The 22266-nt window shown below is 43.2% G+C and overlaps 1 protein-coding gene across 2 annotated transcripts in view; it reads right to left on the bottom strand.

The window, feature by feature from the left end:
* gk (glycerol kinase) overlaps positions 1–22266 on the bottom strand; it is a 406492-nt gene that overhangs the window by 24635 nt on the left and 359591 nt on the right. For both annotated transcript variants that reach the window (XM_052015179.1, XM_052015178.1), the window contains exons 5-10: positions 13204–13283; positions 12601–12738; positions 9355–9464; positions 5925–5991; positions 1733–1768; positions 204–271 (exon numbers count right to left, since the gene is read on the bottom strand). In XM_052015179.1, coding sequence (XP_051871139.1) covers positions 204–271; positions 1733–1768; positions 5925–5991; positions 9355–9464; positions 12601–12738; positions 13204–13283 — 499 coding nt within the window. The remainder of the gene's footprint in view (positions 1–203; positions 272–1732; positions 1769–5924; positions 5992–9354; positions 9465–12600; positions 12739–13203; positions 13284–22266) is intronic.

Genomic DNA, 22266 nt, shown 5'->3' on the forward strand with positions numbered 1-22266 from the left:
GACGGAGAAAAATACACTGACAGTTCAATGCCTGCACCGACAAGATCTAACCCAGTATAAAAATGTAGTCATCATTGTGGCAATTTGAAGAAAGCTGAAGGAAAGAATTCCCCTTCAAAGCAAATCTAGTCAGATACTCAAGTTATTAGCTCCTTCACTGGCCGACATGGCAACTGAAAGAGATTTTAACCGTTCAGACTTACGTATTCTTTGATTCTCCAGGTTTAAAGCACATTTGCCCGACCAAGGCAGCAGATTGGTCACCTAAACACTGATAAAGATAACACAATTATAACTACCTTTGCTTTCTCAAAAAAGTTTCACACTACAAAATATTATTCGGAATCTATTATAAGGTCGTTAACGCAAATGGAGGGTATATCGTGACAAGTTACCTTAATTAAAATAAAATACATTCTGTCATTATAATACTGTCTCCCGTACAGGTGAGGTTTTCTATTTATTGACAACTGTTGTTATTTAGCTACACACACACACACACACACACACACACACACACACACACACACACACAAACAAACACCAGGGAATATTTCTCTCCTGTGCTCTCCATCTCACCAAAGCAGGTTTTCCTCAAATGATTAATAAAGTTAAAAAAAAGTTCATCGTATTCAAGTCTTGACCAGTTGGATGTGACAATTCAGAGTTTTGAAAACTCTGATACTCTAGATACTGTCGCGATTTGGATTCTTTCTTAAATTTTAGAATCAGGAGTTCAGACCTATTTGCTAACATTTCTTGAGGGCCTTTAAACAATAAACATAATTGAACAAATTCAACTCAACTTGCCTGCCATTATTAAACTCTTCAGTTAAAAGTCATTGCTCAAACAGAAACGGTATTTTAAACACTTTAAATCTTAAAACCACTGATGCTGAACAGACAAATTTACCTATTCTTGGCAACATTAATCAGGGGAAAATTCAGTGAAATTATCTTTTCCAAAAATAGATTGCAGAAGCACGACATCTCCGGTGCAATTAGTCCACTATTTTGTTGTTGAAACTGCAAAACTATTAAGGTAAATCTCGTGGTAAAATTTACATAGACATCAGGACTGCTGCGCGTACGCACTCCGTCACGGAAATCACCAAGTTCTTGCTAGCAGCTCAGCTCTCGTCCACAGGCTGCTATTTTTCTGCCTTCTGCACCACGTGCGAGGGAAATTGATGAGATATTAACAAAATTACAAACTGGTCTGGGAGATACTCCACACTTTGTCCAAGTTTTATACAGTGGTCATTTTTGTTATTGATCAGCAATATTACTCTGGCCCTTAAAGCTCATTTTACACATATAATGAATAGCTTAAAAATATTTCAATATTATTAGTTTAAAGCACAAATCATTTTTTGTCATAATGAATTTGTAATGATTCACCATTCACTGAAATGAAGAATACTGGAGTGTGAGTCCAATTTATAAACTATCACTCTGTAAAACATTTTAAAAGTTAACAAAAATTGCAGCTTTGCGTTCTATGTTTGCTGTAAGAGTTCTTTAATGCGAGTGACCGCTTGGCCAACTTGATGATGTCGTGCCTGTCGGAGACTAGGACTTCTTTTAAACCGATACCAGAATTTTAATCGAGGTTAGCTGTTAGCACTCTTTGACTGAATGCAAAATTTGCAATACAATCATTTTTAGTGAAAAGGTAACTTCTCTGGAGTTTTCGGCATGTGAAGACTGTAAATACGTAAAATATACTTACTCCTGAAATGGGTACGTTGGTCAGTGCCCCACATTTCTATTTAAAAAGAGAATAAAGTGACAGATGTTATAATGTGCACAGAGTATATTCATTTTAAACAATGTACGACTTGATTTAAAAAACAATTTTGTTGAACGTTCACGTAATGTCTCCTGAGAACTCTCACGCGATTCTTTCTCGTCCCTACGACGGCAAAGAAATGTACTTTCTGCAAATGGATGCAAAGGATGTGGTTCTATTTGTTGAATCGAGAGCAAAAATAAATTGCTTAACCGCAGAAATGACATCAGACCAGCTGATAAATAACCACAGCTATTTGCAAATTCAACTAATGCTCGCCTACTCCCAAAAGAACCCATCCAATTTTGCGAACGATAAAGTACACGGTTAATGGCAGGACCCTTGACAGCATTGGTGTACAGAGGGATCTTCGGGTCCTAGTCTATAGCTCCCTGAAAGTGGCCACACAGGTTGACAGGGTGGTAAAGAAATCATATGGCATTCTTGCCTTTACTAGTTGAGCCAGTGAGTTCAGATTCAGGTAGTTACGTTGCAGCCTTATGAGCCTCTGGTTAAACGACATCTGGAGCACCGCATTCAATTCTGGTCGCCCCATCGTGGGAGGGACGGAGAAGCTTTGGAGAGGGCGCACAGGAGGCTTACCAGGATACCGCCTGGATGAGAGGGCATGTGCTAGGAGGAAAGGTTGAATGAACCAAGGTTGTTTTCGCTGGAGTGGTGGAGGCTGAAAGGAGACCTGAGAGCAGTTTATAAAATTATGAGATGCATAGATGGTGCAGACAGGTGGCATCTTTTTCTCAAGGTCGAAATGTCTAATGCCAGAGGGCGTGCACTTAAAACGAGAGGAGGAAAGTTCAGGGGAGATGTGCGGGGCAAGTCTTTTTTTTTCCCCCCAATCATACACAGAGTGGTGGGTGCCCGGAATGCGCCACCAGGGGTGGTGGTGTAGTCATACGGCTACATATAGAGGCTCTCAGATAGGCACACCGATATGCAGAAAGTGGCGGGACGTGGATCACGTGCAGGCGGAAGGAATGAGTTTAATTAGGTTATGAGCGATAATTAGTTCATTACACCCGTGCATACAAGCACTTGTGCATATGACAATAAACACAACTTTGACCAGGTTTGGCACAATATCGTGGGCTGAAGGGCCTTTCCTGTGCTGCACTGTTCCATGAATCGAATAAAAGAGAGCATGAAATTTTAATGCCAATGCTGCAGAACTTGTGCCAAACATTGATTTTTGTGTCTGGTTTCATGGCATTTGCTTGTCATTTCAACGTCACATAGGTTTAAACCTAAAAGGGATCGTCTTAACATTTTAACATCAATACCGTGGTGAAATAAATTTGTTTCTGTCAAAGGTGTACGTACGTCTTTCATACGAAGAGAGAAATTTGAAAAGTTTATGAACAATCTTTTCCAACAGAAACAATTAATAGAACCAATTAATATCCCCTGTACATGGCAAACAACTCCATCAGTCCTAGAACAGCAGGATAAATCACCACAGGTCGTTCTTCGTTTAAAAGGAGGTCATTCTGCCCTCTTCCATTCAAAGGTTAAACAGACCCCTTGCACGTTGCGCCCGCCTTACAGCTTTCACCGCTCCTCGTATCCCACAGTGAAATAAATTTCAAATAATCTATATATCACTGATTTCCTCATCACGCCAGCACAATCTGTCCTGAAGCTATGTCGTAGAACAAAACTGCAGGTCAAAATGATTATTGATCAGACAGCCCACCTTAAGGTACAACTCAATGGGTGGAAATAAATTTCTGTATCTTACCCCGAGACTTAAATCTACGACCTCTGGTCAACTTTCCCTCCCGTAGTGGAAACGGTTTCTCTTTTTTGACTCCGGAAAACACTTCGATATTTTGTTCATTTCTAACATCTGCACAGACCTCAAGTTCCCCATACTTATTCCTGCACCAGTCGATCTCCTCCGTCCTCTCCAAAGCCTCGACGTCCTGTCAAACATGTGGTGCCCAAAGCTTCAAGCTGAGCAGAATGTGCAATTATTAAATGCCTTGCTTAACTTCTTCCTCTGGTACTCTATGCCCGCATTTTAATTTTCCTTTTAAAAGCAGCCCAATTAACTTTTTTGGCCACCTTCAAAATTTTGTGTTTTGTCAAACACGTCTCTCCCAGCTACTTAAATGAGCAGCCGACTGCACTGAATTACAATTCAGGTTTATCCAAATGTTCACTGACTTAACAAATCAATTAATACATTTAGTAAACGGAATAAAGGATACATAGAAAAGACGCTAAAATCAACTCAAAGTATTCACAGCAAGCGACTGAAATTCAAAAGTTAAACATATAACAAAAAGAACACTGAACATCTCTCTACCATAACATTTATTAAAATCATGCTTCAAAAGGCAGCTATTTTCAGTTTAGATCAGTTTTATATCAACGAGGTCTAGCTTTGAATTTATGGAACGGTTGTTAATTGTGGGGCACTTATTGAAAATTATTATGACATCATTTTCAGCAGAGTGTCAGATAATATGAGCAACAGAAATGCTTTCTACAAGATGCCCAATATTTCACCCTTTAGGTTTTCTAACCATTTCACTCTTACCGTAATTTCAAATAACAAATGGATGCCTGATGTGTTTAGTTGAGACCTGAATATTAATCTCAATGCGGTAAAGATGTCTGACCTTGCACGAGTTCAGGGCTGCACTTGTTTCTTTGACAGGAGCGTATCATTCAGCAATCCCTACTGGTTTCTTCAGAATTATTGAGAAACCTCGCAAAGCTTTTCAGAGTCCCTCGTTTCAGACTTGCTCGTGCAGCCACAGTAACTGATACCTGGGTCCAGGGCAACATCTGATGTTAAAGGTTAGGAACCAAGAAATGGCAGTGCTCAGTAGTGGTGAGAGTGGTACTTGGTAAGCGGTGGAGCAAATGGCAAGATGATCTTCCCTGGAATTGGCTATCATCTGGTGCAAGCGTGGCAACAATCTTTCCACTTACCATCCTAAATCAGAATGTTTCAAGACTTGCGTGCAGACGGATTCTGCCTCTTTAGCACCTACTCAATAGCCTGCAGCTTAAGTTAAATAAATGGGCAACTACTCTTGGTGAAACCAAATCTACAGAGGACCACCCATGCATATCTTTCTGCCTCGTTCCTCCTCGACCTACTGCCGCAAGCGAGCGGGCAAGAGCTGTGCCCGCATAATATTCAACCAGTAAAAGGTGCAGTAGGTGATGCATTGGGGTCAGTCATTTAAATTGATGCTCGAAGACCCCAAACGATGTGACCACCACGTTCGGGAGCCCCAATCCTCTTATTGGGAGTTAACGCTCCAGTGCTTCTGCCAGCCTACGATGAAGAAAAGGTTCACAAATCCAGGATGAAGCCCTTGTTCACCAATTGTGATGTGGCTAAGATATGACAAAACACATTGGACTTCATCAGAAGAAAGTTATGCAACGTTACTTGACGCATGCCAATTTAGATCATCTACGGTATTTGCACTTTCAAGGGGTGATGGCATGCCTCTGTTCATCAACTGATCAGTATTCCTCGTTGCAGCCTTCGAATGTCACGTGGCTCCAGCTTTACATTCCTGGAACAAGCTGGAGGCTTGAGATCTGTGCCAATCTGCATCCTTCAAATTGCTCCTGCTAAAGGAGACGACATCGTGATTGCGTCGGTGCTCAACTTAGCACGGACTCCATGTGTTGACTCAGTTACTTGCAAGTTAGTTGGGCATTAGGATCACTTAAGTCGTGAGGGTGTAGAGTTTCTTCCTACTGTTCAGACACAGCTGCTGATGTTTGGTTTGCAGTCTGTTAAGTCTACTTACCCTCTTCCATTTAGCAGGACTGACGTCAAGTTAGTAGTGCACGAGTGTACCTGCATCATCGTTGCCCTCTCTGCGTACACCTGCTTGCACGTGCTCGCGCTTGCATACCGGTACGCGATGTGTATAGAAACGCGCGATTCAATCTGATGAGCAGCGCAAGGCATGCCATAATGCTGTGATTGTAAATTACGATCATAATTCCACACGCGCTGGGACCCAGACCCAAAAATTCTATGACACTTCAGGCAGTAATGACACAACCAAAGTACAAGAGATCATACGAGACACTGAATCGAAAAACATGCCATATTTGCAAGTTATTTGCTTTGACTCACTATTAATCCATAAATTTCTGATGAACTTCTCACTTCTGGAAGAATGCTCATTGGAATATCAAAGAACCTAAAAGAGTAAACAAAGCAATTGTATACCAAAACAACAAAAGAACCAATCGATCATTTGGCAATTGAAGTAGCACTCTGCAACCAACTAGAATATGTTGACTTCTCCAAAGTTTGACTCTGAAGGTTAAACCAAATGCTTGGTAGATATCACTATCTATCATTTAAAATATTATACTCAAAAATCCACTACCGCTGCATTTATATTACTGAATACTTCTGGATTTCAGATCATCGTGGACAATAAGAAATGCTCCTACAAATCAATAGTCACGACGCTGCAGCTATCGTATGGAGCTCAAGGATTAAAACTTTTCTGAAGATAATTTTTTTTTGCAGCACAAAAAAAGTTAGATGAAACACTGTCATCAAAGCAGTTATCACTGAGATCTCTCTCCTTGTTACGATGAAGGGATTGCCTATAATCAATTGCTGTCACAGGTGTAGGAATAATAGGGCTATATAGTTGGTGATTTTAAGTTCCCTAATATCGACCATTGTCCTCAGGGATTTGTTGAATGTGTCCAGGAAAGTTTTCTGAAGCAATACGCAGATGGCCCTACTAGAGAAGGGGCTACACTCGACCTCCTCTTAGGAAACGATGATGGGCAAATAGCTAATGTGTCAGTGGGTTCGCACTTTGGGACCTGTAACCATAATTCTTTTAGCTTCAAGATAATTATGGAAAAAGATAGGACTGGTCCACAAGTTGAAGTCAAGAATTCGGGACAGTAACTTGCAAGGGTCGATCGAGAGAGCTGTTTGCAGGTAAAGTGACGTCTGGTGAGTGGGAGGATTTTAAAAGTGAGATAGGAAGAGTTCAGGGCGAGCACATTCCTGTTAGAGCGAAGGGCAAGGCACGCGGGATGAGGGAACCCTGCTCGACGAGGGATATCGAGGCTCAGGTCAGAAAAAAAAAGGCGGCGGTGACATACTTCAAGAATAGGTGGCTGGGATCTATCCAGTCCCCTGAGAAGTAGAACGGATGTAGGAATAAGGAGGAAACTTGGAGGGCAAAAAAAAGGGACACCAGGTATCCCTGGCAAATAAGGTGAAGAAGAATCCGAAAACATTCCATAGGTACATTGAGAGAAAATGGATAACTAGGAAGAGATTAGGTGCCCTTAAGGATCTGTGTGGTGAGCCATATATGAAGCCATGAGATGGGCAAAGTCTTAAATGAATACTTTGTGTCTATATTAACTGTGAATAAGGAGCTGGGAGCTGGTGAGTTCTGGGATAACAGTGATATCCTGAAGCACGTCTACATTACAAAAGGAGGTGGCGTTGGTGGTCTTCAAGTGCATAAAGGTGGATAAATCCCTGGGACCTCACCAGGTGTAGCCTAGGACGTGTGGGAAGCAAGGAAGGAGATGCCTGGGGCCCCTGGCAGAGACTTCTGCATTTTCTTTAGCTGTGCGTGAGGAGGTACCAGAAGACTGCAGGGTGGCTAAGGTTCTGCCCTTTGTTTAAGGGCTGCAAGGACAAGCCAGGAAACTACAGGCTGGTGAACCTAACATCAGTGGTGGGAAAGTTACTGGAAGGGATTCTGAGGGATTGGATCTATTTGCATTTGGAAAGGTAATGACCGATTAGGGATAGTCAGCGCGGCTTTGTTCGTGGGAGATCGTGTCTCAAATCTGACTGATTCTTTCCGAGGAGGTGACCAAGAGGATTGAAGAGGGCAGTGCAGGGGAATCTGTTGAACAAGGCCTTTCGCAACGTCCCACATTGTAGGCTGGGATACAAGAACCTAGTTTCCCAAAAGTAGCAACACCGGTAGACATGGAGGTGAATAAGGCGTACGGTACGCTCGCTTCCGTCGGCCAAAAAGATTCACGTGAATTTGCCAGGACCGGAGTGCTTTAGTTATCGGGAGAGATTGTTTCGGCTGGGACTGTTTTCCCTGGAGCAAAGGAGGCTGAGGGACGACTTGAAAGAGGTTGATAAACTTATGAGGGTCACACACGGGATAGACAGTCACATTCTTTTTCCCCAAATGATGGGAGTCTATCACTGGAGGACAATGGTTTAAGGTGAAGGGAGAAAGATTTAAAGGGGGTCTGAGGAGCAAATTTTTCCAGAGGGGATGACGGATAAATGCAACGAGCCACCAGAAGAGGTGGTAGAGGCAGGTACAATTACCATGTTTACAATTCATTTGGACAGATACAAGGATAGGAAAATTTGAGAGAGATACGAGCCAATCATAACCAAATGAGATTTATGTAGACGGACATCTTGCTGTGGAATTCTATGAAGCTAAATAACAACCTAATCACTCGTATTCTTGCCATTCACCGATCGTGGTGCTCAAATGAAATATTATCATCAAAAGATGGAAGAAGCACATGCATATACAATATTAATCGCATTTCTCAAAAACACCTCAGAATTATTAGTTTGAATTTCTCTGGTGAAGATCCAGAAAAATGCACAGCGGACCAAACGGCTTCTTGTTCTCCGAACATTTATTTGCAGATTGTGAAATTTACAGAGCAGTGCCATAGGATTTGAGTTTCTAAATGAGCAGAGCGCAAGAAATTCGGTGACAAGCTGAAAGGATCACAAACAGAAATTTTAATTCGGTCATCGCCCAAGACGTTTTAGTAGTAACGAGACAGGACACATCTGTGCAAGGGAAAGAGCAAGGATGAAGACGTAGCATTTTTGAATGAAAAAGGGTATTTAATTGTCCAAAAACAAAGTTTCTTGCTGAAGCTCACAGAAGTAGTTTGAGCTCATTGGTACCGTGGTCCACCCTTTCTTCTGCTGAGAAAACTGAGCACACCAGAACGTGAAGGAACCTGGCTCCTGGCAGTCAGATAGATGAAAGAAATTAATTTAGAGCTTAAGTAAACACGCCATCTGCGAAAGGACATCGCGCAGCTCATTTATGAAGGATTAGCCCACCACCGGACTTGCAAGCTTGTGGTCGGTCCGCTGATAACTGAGATAGCGAGAGAGCAACAGGCTACCGAAATACCTGTCAGAAAAGGGTACTCGTGGAGATTAAAAAAGAAGATAGAAGAGGGTGGCCATTGAACCCTGAGGTGAAGCCAGCAGAAGCCTCGGTTTCAAACTTCGATCGGCTTAAGGGAAGGCCCCGATGCCACTGACGAGACTCAGCCCTCTGGACCTGCACCTGTCCTATCGGACAACGTGCTCGAGGGCGCACATCTGTTTCGTTTGTCTCGAGCGATTCGGTACTGTATCAAATTAAGACCTTTTGAGTGCACCCGCAGTTCAAAATCCAGCAAGTCAACATGAATAAAACCAGAATGAATATTTAGTTTTTCTGACACATTTAATGATTTTGCTATTGTCATAAAATAATATAAATGTTTCAATAGATACAACTTACTTGCAGAGATCTGGGTCCCACTGAAGGGTGTTGATGTTGAACAGCAGAGTTCTGCTGGCATTGGTCACGTCTGTGCAGTGAACACCACCATTGTTCGCACCTGTCAAACACTGAATCCATTGACATTATTTTCACTGTTAAAGCAATAAATACTTTCACTGTACTTGCCTAACGAACAGTGAATGAGTGGCCCAACTTCTTGCAACAGAACTATTCAGAGCAAGGTTTTCTCAGTTCTAAACTTTGCCTTCTTGTGAAGCATGGCATTCAAATTGGAACATTTGTCTAACAATGTTTGCACCACTTCAAATATGAATTCACGATCAAAACCTAAAATACAGAGTAGAGATAAATTTGGAGCACAAAGATAGGGCGTGAATGGGTCAATGCACTCGGAGCTTCCATAAATCAAATTTCTACTGCATGTACAAACACTTCCTTCGGCTACGTAATAGTACAACACATTGGGCAAGTGTTCATACCAATTAAGAGCAATATCGGATAGAGATCCCGGAATCTTAAATTCCAAAAAATGCAGAGATATGAATCGTGTCAAAAGTTAAATTGCCAAACAAATCTGGGCCGTAACAACTGCGTGAAAAGCACCTATTTCTAGTCTTAAACGGGAGATGGAATGAGGTGATGCAACCGATTCACTCATACAGATTGGGATGGCTATTAAATACTGTACACAGGTTGTTGTTCTTCTGCTTATTTGCTTTTCCACTTATAATCACCAGTGGTCATAGGTTTTAGGTGCTTTGGGGAACTCAGATGCAAGCAAGTAAGGAAGGCTAAATACACGAGAAAACCATCTTTGCGACAATGCTTGTGGTCCAAGAGTTACCCAGTAAGCTGCTATGTCCGGTCCCTCAGAGGGACATCAACAACCTGGAAGGAGCGCGACACCATCCACGACAAAGCAGCCCACTTGACGGACATGACGTCTGCCACTCCGAACAGTCATTCCCTCCGCCACTGATGCATCGCGCGCACCGTTTACAACGTACGGTCATTTGCCGAGGCTACTCCGAAAGCACCTCCGCGACTTACGACCTCTCCTGCAGAGTAGGGCGAGGGCGTCGGGTACGTGGGAACACCACCACCTCCGGGTAACTCTCAAAATTTGGCACCATTCTGACTTGAAGATACGTCACCAGTCCTTCATCGCCGCTGGTGTAAGTCCTGAAATAGCCTCAACGACGCATCTTCTCTATTTCTTTCTCCCAAAGTGGATGGACACTCTTTTTTTACATTACATTCCATCTACACACCCCCAGGCCACAAAAATCAGAAATGCAGATGTTGAAAATCTGAAACTAAATATGGTCAAAATACAGCAGGTCAGGCAGGATCTGTGGAAAGAGAAACGGTTAATGTTTCAGGTCTGAGACCCATCATTAGAACTGAAAAAAGAGTGAAACCAGTTGGTCTTGGAAGCAGACGAGGTCGGGGAGGGCAATGTGTCGAACAAAGGGAACTGAGCCTCTCTGAGTACCCCCAAAGCGTCACCACACCTTCCTCACGGCTCGAAATAGGCAGCTTTGTATCATCAGCAGTCGAGGTATTGTTTGCTTCACCCTCTCATTCAAGTCATTTATATCGATTGTGAACACATGGAACCTCTGTACCCTGAACACCCATTAGTCAATAAGGGAAGAGAGGGGGGAAGTTTCTAAAATGTGCCAGAATAAATTTTCTGGAGTACCGTGCTCCTGGACCAACAGAGAAAAGGTATTGTCGGTTGTGGTTCCGGGGAATGAAGGAAGTCCAGTGCAACAAAGAACAAACAGCTCCAGAGCTCCGTGGATGACGAAAGCAAAACAGAGACTGCGAATGACACGTTAGGTTGTGAACACCGGCCCAAAGTAGGCTGATCGGAAAATGAGTGGGGAAGTGAAAACTAAAATAACAAAAAGACAATGAGAGTGGACGAGGAAAGATCAGCTGCCAACATAAATGGAAATCCAAAAGTGTTCTACGGGAACCTAAATAGTTTAAAAGGAGTACGCAGAAGTTGGGATCGAGAAAGGACAAATATGGAAATTGCACGTGGATACTGAGGGCACTGAAAAGGCGCTAAATGAGTGCTTCGTGTACGTCTTCACCAAGGAAGAAGATGCTTCCGAAGTAATACAGAAGGGAGGAGATATTTGAACACACTAGATTTATGAAAATTGATAGCATAGAGGCATTAGAAAACTTAATGTAGCAAGGTCACCGGAGCAGATGAGTTGCGTTTCAGGATTCGAAGGACGTGTGGGAGGGAATAGCAGAGGCACTGACTGTAATCCTCATGGGGGAAGGGATTTGGTTAAGAGTGAAATGAGAAAAACTTGTTTGTGCAATACGTGGCTAGAATCTGGAATCCAGTATCTGCAGATGGGGTGGAAGGCAGGTTCCACTGTGGAATTTGGATAAGTACTATGACAAGGAGAAATTGGCAGGCTACGAGAAAGGACCAGAGGTCGAAACTGACAAATTGCTCCAGTGAACAGCTGGCGCGGACGCAATGGGCCAAACGTCCTCCTTTTGCAGATAACTTCTGTTGCGTTTGAGTGTTTGAATCAGAACTGGCAATTTTTGTCCGCGTTCCCATTTTCCTTTCCTTTGAACGGCACAGCCTGGCCTGCTGGGCAAGTACGAGTAGGCCAGACAATATTTCATACGTGTTGCAATATTAGGAATATATTACGTAAAGGAGCTTCGCAGTTCCTTCACGCCGCATTATTTACCCTATAACATAAACTCCCTTTGTTCCACACATTGCCCTCCCCGACCTTGTCTGCTACCGAGACTGACTGGTTTCACCCTTTTTCAGTTATGATGAGTCTCAGACCCAAAACATTAACCGTTTCTCTTTCCACAGATCCTGCCTGACCTGCTGCATTTTGTCCATGTTTCATTTAATCTTTTCAACATTCGCATTTCTGACTTATGCGGCCGCCTTCCATGCTGTAACCGTTCCGCGATGCTTTGATTCATCGCATTAACTATCTCAAGCCTTTCAAAGTTGGTCCCACAATGCAATAATCACAATCTTAAGTCTGTTTCTGGTTTGTAAACAAACTTTAAAATAAAGGGTATGATTCGAACACCAATTTGCTCCACCACAGTGTCTAACTCTTTCCTCCTGTTGCTTCACAACTTAAGCATCCAGCCAATGTTTTGTTAAAACACACATCAAGAATCAGAGTACACTCTTATAACAGTTGCTGGAAATATCAGAAGTATCAGATGTCTTACCCAAATAAGCCAAGAATCAACAGTTCCGAACAAAGCCTGGTTATTGGCTACGGCTCCCTTAACAGCGTCCACATTATCAAGGAGCCACCGCAGTTTTACAGCACTGAAATAGGTGCTGATTGGAAGGCCAGTTTGTGCCTGCAAGAAAAATGAACATCAACAGAAAGCAAACAAATGATCTGTCATATCAAAACCCATAACGGTTACATGCTTTCACACATGCTCAGTGGCAAGTTGGCAAATAAACATACAGTGACATAAGAAATAGGAATGAAACGAGTTGAGCCCATTTTTTGCTGGATAAGCTACAAATCGCCACCAAGGAAGCTCTCTCTATTTAAAATTCCCCCAAAATCCTTTTTTGCTTGCACCATTTTATTTGGCTGTTAATTCTCACCGATAACTGAAAATCAGTTCAGTCCCGATGGTAAACTTTCAATATCTGCCTAATCTGCTGCATTCGTGGATAGAAAATGTTCTTCATCTTGATAGCTTGACCACGATCAAAACTTTGAGCAATATAAGCAAACATATTTTCACTTTAAACTTTTTAGGCACAAGCTAACACTAAATCTCAATCGGGATCACCGATGAATCCCTTACCTGAAGAATATTTTTGTCTCTCTTTGGTCCTTGGTTGATAAGTTTTTCCACAGTTGACTGTGTCCTGAGGTCAAGCCACACTGATAAGTAAAGCACAGATGCCATAAACGCGATACTAACGTTGTACGAGACAACCGGACAATCGACCGAGCAGAACACCAGCAAAATAATCTGTCAGACACATACACTGAGCCACTTACAAAGACGACCATCAATTTGCTCAAATGTCAACAATCTCATGACAAAAGAACTTCTTACTATGAATGAATCACCAAATTAAAAGGAAATCAACTGATGGAGAAAGGATGAAGGTCATTACTACAACTTTCAAACTTGGCTGTAACCTTAATTCGTTATGGGTTTCTGAACCGAGTGCATTTGTTATCTCTTCTACCACCAGGTAATAACAAAATAAACCTGATTGATTTTTCTAACGCAGAATTGATGCATTGTATAAAACTAAGTAAATGGTGCAGAAACGGGACTAGAGAATGGGAGGTGACTCAATGGCACACGATTGACTTGTGTTAATTTGAACCAGTGAAGGTAGTGCATTAACTTTATGTTTCCAACTTCTCACGAATTCTACATCCAGCACAAACCACACCGTTTAATCGCAATAGTGCTTTTTCACAGGGAGTAAATTTGAAAATGCCTCCCATCATTTGATGCCATGCATTCATCGCTTGAAGCACAAGGCCTCTGCTTCTGGAAACAATTTTAGCTTCGGGAAGGTTGCTGGAAGCTACGTTAGACAGCATGCACTGGATGTCGAGCGGAGAGGCGATACGCGAGCTCTCGACTCGATCCAGATCATTCACGAGGAACGGACAGTTGCAGGTCATTAACAGGATCGATGCTCAGCATATCCAACCCAGTTCACTGACGGAGATGTGAAGAAGTTCGTTGACCCTCCCACGTGTGGTCAAGGTGCAAGTATATACAAATCCCATTCTCCCTTCCCATTAACTGCAACAGGCAGCCTGTGCTCCATGCAATACACATCCATCAGTCACCCAATAGTTCAAACGATCACAGCTCTTATAAAGGTCACATGCCCCCCGTTCCTACTCTTCTGAAAGACAAATCACACCATTTCTACTCAGTTATTCATCGCGGTCAGAACACTACCCAGGCACGGTTCATCGTATGCACGTACACGTTACCTCCATCCTGCAGATGAAAATGACGCTTAAGTTTCTGTCTGTAGCCGCACCGGCCAGCCACTGTGTCGAATGACTCAGCTGTCTGGAGGAAAATGAGCTGGCCATTGAACGGCTGCCGCAAGGTCAGTGGCCTGCAGTATTTCCATCCCATCTGCCTTGCCGCTTCATTTCTCAATTACAAGGTGCAGGTAAGGCGAGCAAACTTCCCCTCACCGTCATTGTTTTTCCTTTCAGATCCTGGCTATTGATATGTAAAGTTCAAGAGGAAACTACCATCATTTGACCTGACACCAATAGGCACCCACTCTCACACTTATTGCAAAATCCTGCAGAAGGCAGCTTAACTACAGGATGCTCCTGGGAAGCACCTTGAGGAAAGGTGGTGGGAAAGGACGTTGGCACAGGGCAGTGATTCAGGTTACCGAAAAAGTGCCATGCTCTTTAGAGGATTGGAGGACTTCAATTGACCTGCCCACAGAAAGATTCTTTAGACACTGGCCAGCTTGACTGAAATATCAACAATAGGAAAGATCAGCTCCAACCTCAGAGACTTCTGCAGGGACGATAAACACCCGCTTTCCAGCACGTATTTGCTGGCCCGCGATACGTCAGCACTTCTGGCTCTGCTATCGCATAGCATCTGAGATCTCAGTGTCTAATGTCTAACATTAGAAGCCACGCAATATTATGCCAGCTTCAGCTCCTGCTGCCGTGGCATTCACTAGTGCAGTTTTTGAAAGGGGCTTGAGGTGTGTCACAGGAGTACTTGTCACATGAACCTTTCAGAGTTGCTCCTGTGCATTGATGAACATTCTCTACTGTAGCCATTCAGCCTGGCAAAGGAAGAATATTGTATCACGCCAAAAAATGTAGATGGAGGAAGGGCTCGGGGAGTCGGAAGACAAGTGCAGAGAGGCCGAATGTGGTCTCTGCCATTTTTTTGCCGTTTTAATTAACTACTGGCATATTTGGCAATAGTATGAAAGTTGGACAACTACTTGTTAGAGATTAACACTTGTAGCCCGATTGTTACTGACCACTTAACAGCACCAGTCTGAATACTTTCCAGATCACGATGTGTGCAGACGCATTCTGTGAGCGACGTTGACTTTCGACTGAACTTTTACTAGATATGTAGGCAAAGACTTCCATCTGAAGAACAGGATTGAATGGAGACAGCATGGATTTATCAAACAAAAAATGTACGACTAATCATTTCGATGTGACTAGTACAACAGATAAAGGGCAACCAGGGGATGTGGTGTCTTTGGAATTCAGGCTTTTGATAAAGGTCCCACTCAAAAAGTTGGTCAATAAGGTTTGTGCGCTTCAAGCTGGGGTAATAAGCTGCCATATTAATGAAATGCAAGAGGGCAATGCTTTAAGGTGAGAGGGAGAAAGTCTAAAGGAGATGTGCAGGGCAAGTTTTTTTTTTAAAAAGTTATTAACACAGGGGGTGGTAAGTGCCTGTAACGCACTGACAGGGGTGGTGGTGGAGGCAGGTATGATAGTGGCATTTAAGAGGCTTTTAGAGAAGCACATGAATATGCAGGGAACAGACGTCCTCCAAAGTGGAGGCGAATGCATAAAGGATTCACGGGGTCATAGGGCAAGCTAAACGAGTGGGTATGAACACTCGACATACAAAATGGAAAAACGTGGTGTCATCCACTTCAATGCACCAAACAGGAAAGTGGACTGAACTCATTTGGTTTCTCCTGCACTGTACTGCATTTTTGTGCTCAATTGTCGTCTCTACATTAGAAATGATTTGTCAGTCTCGCCTGCAAGATGCCACCAGGGTTTACAGATGCCAGTCGCTTAAATTTTATGTCCCACGCCCACACTGACCTGTCCGAATATGGTCTCTTGCGTAGGTATACCGAAGCCCAACTTAAGTTTCAGAAGCAGCGCCTCATCTCCTGTCTGGGTACGTTGCAACCTTTCAAAATAGTTATCAAATTCTACAACTTCAGGCAACCTGCCTTCTGTTTGTACGTGAGCTGGACAGAGACGATCTACCTGCAACGCTGACTCCATTTTCTCTCTGCACTTGCACCGTCCGACTTGCTGGGCATTTCGTGCAGATCCTTTGTGTTTTCTCCAACTGCCCTGAGTAACTGATCAGCCAGATGACATCAGCTTATCACAACGATCTTGGCCTCGGTTTTATCAGAGAAGTCCCTTTAACCTATCCATCTGCCTCTCACCTTCCCTGCAACTTATTCTTTAGTTGATTTTTCACTTTTCCAGTTTGAGTCAGAGGAATACAGCGTGGAAACAGGCCCTTTGGATCAATTTGTCCAAGCCGACCAGTGCCCACCAAACTAGTCCCGTTTGCCTGCGTTTGGCCCGTGTCTCTCTAAACTCCTCCTATCCAGCTGCCTGGAATGAGCAAAAGGCAAGGGAACCGAAGGCCACCGTGACCTCCAGTATCAAAGACAGAACAATGTGCCGTGTTTCTAATGAAGTGTCTTTGACCAGAAACATGGGAACACACTGCTCTGCTTATTGGAATCCTGAGCAGAATTAAGAACTGCAGGTTAGGGGATAACCTGTACCTACCCACTTGATGTGCCATGGGGACAGAATGTAGCAGGTATGCAAACTGTGAGATGAATAACACTGACCATACTGAACCACAATGTGGTTGCAAAGGATTTTCATGTTTAAAGTAGCAAAACCGCTTTCAATTTCCGTACAGGTCGGGGTCATTGGCTTGAGTCCTCAAACAAATCATTAACTGCAGCACGAGACAGCTTTCTATATTATCCAAGCCGTATGCTTACTGTTCCCTTCCCAGTAGAACAAAAGAAAGATTTTCCACATTAAACAAACACCCTCAGTCACCATGCCAATCCACCAGAGGTCATCAAGCAGAAGGCTGCAGCTACCTGGATCGAGCCAAGAACAAGCAAACTGAGGGTCACTATGACCTCCTGGACCCCAGACAGAACAATGTGCTGCAGTTCTGAGCTGCGGATCTGTCTGCAGCAGGTGCAAGGCACAGTCCTCATAAAGCACTGGATGTGGAATTAGTGGTGGCTTGGGGTTGGTGGTGGAAGGGGGACCTCAACTGGGTGCCAAGGCTGGGTTTCCCCAATGTAGCTATTGTGATAAGTCAGCTGCACAGAAACAATCCAGTTTGCCTAGACTGGCGTCAAATCAGCGTTGAATAAATTTAATATTGCCAGCTCCAGATGTTGAATATTTCCATTATGTACAGAAAACACGTGGTACCACACTTCTGAATTTGCTGGGAAGCGAATACTATACTCGCGTCCGATCTCAGTTTCGAATGCAATCAAAGGCAGAGTCTCCGTGACCTGACGGGATAGGGAATTTCAACAACTCATCAGTTTCCAAGATGAGAAATTTGTCCTCCTTTCCATCCCAAATTACTGCAAGACCATGAAGTCCACTTCTATAATTTTGCATTTTTCCAATGAGGTCACGTTTTATTCTCCTAAACTCCAGAGGACGACGCCCTTTCCGACTCAATCTATCCTCACGTGACAGACTGATAATCCCAGGAACACGATACTCCAGGTGTGCTCTCACCAAGACCTTCATAATTGTAGCAGGCAGAGAAGTTGCCTATCAGGACAATAATTACTAAGCAATTGCTACTGTTTTCCCCACCCACTCTCATCCAATTCTATCTTCACCTCACACTGCTGAAAATATTATTAAAAGGAGTCGAGGCCAACCCAAGAGTTATTTAAAATATCTTTAAAAATTAAGTTTATTCCCTTGATTACTCACCGACTCCTGGCGCAATTGTGTGTGCTTTCTGATATTTCCTAAACTTGAAATCTCTTGCACATTCAGACACTCTTCCACGTACCAAGCACAGATACAGTTTTACAAAAAGACTTTTCACTTCTTGCTACTTCTAAGTAGTTTACCACCTGCTTTAACGAGTCATCTGATGTTGTGCGCCTCCAATTAAGTGCCGATAGCACTGAACAAAGCAATATAAGAGCAGCAAATATTTAACGTGCGCCCCGTTGCACAATGCATCGGTACCATCTGCCCTCAATCTGCTCCCTACACCCACTGTCAAGGAGTTATCTAACTTGATCCCCAACACATCCAAAAGAACAAGCAGAAAATAAAACGGTGCCAACGTGTTTCAACACGGCCTCGAGCAGTTTATTTACAACGTCGGACATTAGTACTTCCGAATCATCCCATCATCGGGAGCTTTAAATTTCCGCTTGCACGATAATAATTCCTGCATCAATATTAATTTCAAACAGCGCACGCGACATCCCCCACTATCACATCTCCTTGCTAAGATAATGTAAAATACTCTCATGCGAACAACTATTATGCCAAGAAATTGTAAAAATATCTACGTAACGAATTAAACTGTCGACGTGATGTCGTGACCCTATCGACTTCACCGAATTCTATCCCATCTTATCAGGATGCAATCGGTAGTGTATCCGACTGGAATTGTATGTGGTTTCTCAAAGTAAATCTGTTCCTCAACATATACAAAAATTCTCTTATTCCATCATCCATATACTCACTGATCTAAATTGCTTCCTGGTCTCTTAAACCTTTAAAGCCTTTACCATCTTCTCTCCACCCCCATGGCCACCGGTACCACCTTCTACTTACTCAACACTTCGAGGCTCCTGGAAGTGCCAGAGCACCTTCACTGAGAGCCACTTTGTACATCGGTACAGGGCCAGATTAGTTCAAAAGCCGTTCGTTTAAGTAGATTCTTACGTACGTGTCAGAGGAGGAGGAAGAGAGAGAATCGATGACGTGGAGAGAGGAAGACCTATAACTTACGGTTGTATCTACCGGAGGTGCGGCCACGGAGGCCAAAGATATTAAAGTCAGTGATGCACAAGGGGCTAGAATTAGAAAAATACAGATCTGGTCACCTACCTACAGGAAAGATATCAATGAGCTTGAAAGAGTGCAGAGAAATGGGTTCGGACTTTATTCCCTGGAGCGCAGGAGAATGAGGGGAGATCTTACAGAGGTACAGAAAATTATGAGGGGGAAAGAAAGGATGAATGGCCTGCAGGCTTTTTCCCCCAAAAGTTGGGTGAGACTAGAACTACAGGATATAGGTTTAGGGTGAAAGGTGAAATATTTAAGGGGAATCCGAGGGGAAACTTCTTCACAGAGGGCGGTGCGAGTGTGAAACGAGCTGCCAGCAGAAGTGGTAGATGCGGGTTAAATTTTAACATTTATGAGAATCTTCGATAGTTACGTGGATGGGAGGTGTCTGGAGGGAAATGGTCCAGGTGCAGATACGTAGGACTAGGCAGAAGATCGGGTCGGCATGGACTAGATGGGCCAAAGGGCCTGTTTCTGTGCAGTAGTACTCTATGACTGGTTTGCAGCTTTCATCTTTTTCATACTTGGAAGGTTTTACTGTTCATCCAGTAGTCTGGTGGAGTTTAACACACTAGAGGGTGTAGTCTGAGGGGCCAGAGGTCAGATGACAGTGATAACACTACTGACCCCCATGGTCGGATGATACCATCGCCTATCGGGTCAGAAGCTACACTACTGTCAATCAAGGGTCGGGCTCCGCCCCACCTATTGAGAGCACACCTGAGGATTGGCTTGTAACCCACCTTTGTTCTTGACCCTGAATCATTGGCTTGTTTCAATTACCTGAGCGGGCTCCACCCAGCAACAGCCCTATAAAAGATGGTACACGTGGGCAGCTCTCCCTCTTTTCTGATTGCTGCCGGGGCCGAGACCACAGGTGAGAGGGTGCACTTCCACAGGGGTCTCGGAGCGTCCTAAGTAGATTCCCAGTAGCCTAGAGCCGTTGTTCGTCCAGATTCAGGGGGTTCAGACAATGTATTTCCCCCAACGGTTCGCGATCACATGGGTGCGAGTGTGCATTTGTTCCTTCACATTCTGTTCCCGCGTCTGTCTTTGTAAAAAATTCTCCTTTTTAAAGTACAAAGACTATGCGTCCAGATACCTCTACCTTTAAGATTCAAAAGAACCTTTCTCATAACAGAGGGGTCAAGGCTTTTTCATCAGCTTTCCTGCTTTTGATGAAGCACGTGGGGTCAATGAATTTAACTGTTTCCTTCTCGACAGATTCCGCCCATCCCGATTTCCAATAGCTGAAGCTCTCTGCGCATTCTGATACAAAATCTGCCTCCCTTCCTCTGCTACTGAGAGACAGTCATTAAAATTCAACCCCAAGAACAATTCTTGGTCACAGGTCCTCATATCTCCCCTCACGTGGCTTGCTGTCCATGTGTGTCATAACACGAGTGAAGTTACTTTCTGCTTTCGTATCACCTCTTCAAAACGTATTGAGTATAAAAAAGTTACTGGTTTCAGGGATGAAAAGCCAATAAATTTCGTAAGTGCTTCATTTCTCTCTTAAAACCATCTACAAGTGACATAGCAATGAAGCCCAGTAACAAAAAAGTCATTTAGAATAGGGAAATAATTTACAGAAGAATAAATGCATTTCTTGTCCTTTTCACACAGAGTTATAGTGCAGCACTTTGGATCATTATGGCATAACGTCATCCAAGACCCGAGTTTTCATATGTTGCACCCAGAATACACAATTAAATACAATCACTATTCATCTAAAGAGTAAAAGATAACCACAAAGAATTAATAGTATAACTCCATTTCTTTCATTTCTGCAGTTTAATATTGAAGTAAATGCCTCAGACAGTATCAACATTTGCAGATGAAATGGAAATCAGCCACGTTAGAATGGCGGAGAAGACTCGAAGGGCCGAATGGCCTAATTCTGCTCCTATGTCTTATGGAACCGTTTCTGAGCTGAAACAGTTCGATTCACATCATCAATTGCATTTGCTGTCTTTACAGAGTCAAGTTAAAATGTTAAGTGGCATGTAATTTTTGTTTTAAACAGATATACTTCTATTTAAAAGAAAAACTCCTTTGTAATTCCAACAGAACTGATTTGCTTATGCTTTTAAAAAAAGTTTGATGTTTCCTTTCAATGCAAGGAAGATAGAGGGTCATGATTAGCTGAGCAATTAGTCAATTGCATATACACATTCTAAGGATTATCATTACATCAGTAGCCACATCATTTGTCAAGATTAAATAATATAAAGTAAATTAATCAATAATGCAGACAAAAGTAATCACAGAAACAAAATTCTAACAAGGTCAGGAGTTGGGGGTCACATTTAAAGACTCACATTCATGAGACCCATATTCTAAACAAAATAAATATCTTGTTAGGCTACATATAGGAGCCCAAAAATTGTTATTTTGTAGTCAGAAACAAAAGGTGAAACAATTTCTATCCATGTTCAGATATTAATGTTCACCTTGCCTCGAGTCGTGTCAGCTGAATTAAACAGGCACATAGGTCAGGTTATACAAGATGAACCTCCAACAGCCTGAAAGTTAAAGCTTGGGACAGCAAAAAAGAGCACATGGTGTGCATTAGGCCACATTTTATTGAAGTACATGGAAAAAATAAAATGACTTATCATCAGGAGACCACAGTCAGTGGGGATCGGTAACAATATCTCCTCCTCACTGACTATCAACACAGGCGCACCTCAAGGATGCGTGCTTAGCCCACTGCTCTACTCTCTACAGTCGTGATTGTGTGGCTAAGCACAGCTCAAACGACATCTATAGATTTGCAGATGACACCACTGTTGGCAAATCTCAGATGGCGACGAGATGGTGTACGGGAGTGAGATACTTTGGCTGTTTGAGTGGCGTCGCTGCAACAACCTCACCCTCAATATCAGCACGGACTAGGAATTGATCGTGGACTTCAGGAAGGAGGAAGTCGGGAGGACACTCACCAGTCCTCATTGAGGGGTCAGCGGTCGGAAAGGGTGAGCAGCTTCAAGTTCCCGGGCGCCAACGTCTCTGAGGATCTAGCTCAGGCCCA

The sequence above is a fragment of the Pristis pectinata genome, chromosome 4 (genome assembly GCF_009764475.1).
Source record: "Pristis pectinata isolate sPriPec2 chromosome 4, sPriPec2.1.pri, whole genome shotgun sequence".
In the NCBI taxonomy this organism is placed as follows: Eukaryota; Metazoa; Chordata; class Chondrichthyes; order Rhinopristiformes; family Pristidae; genus Pristis; species Pristis pectinata.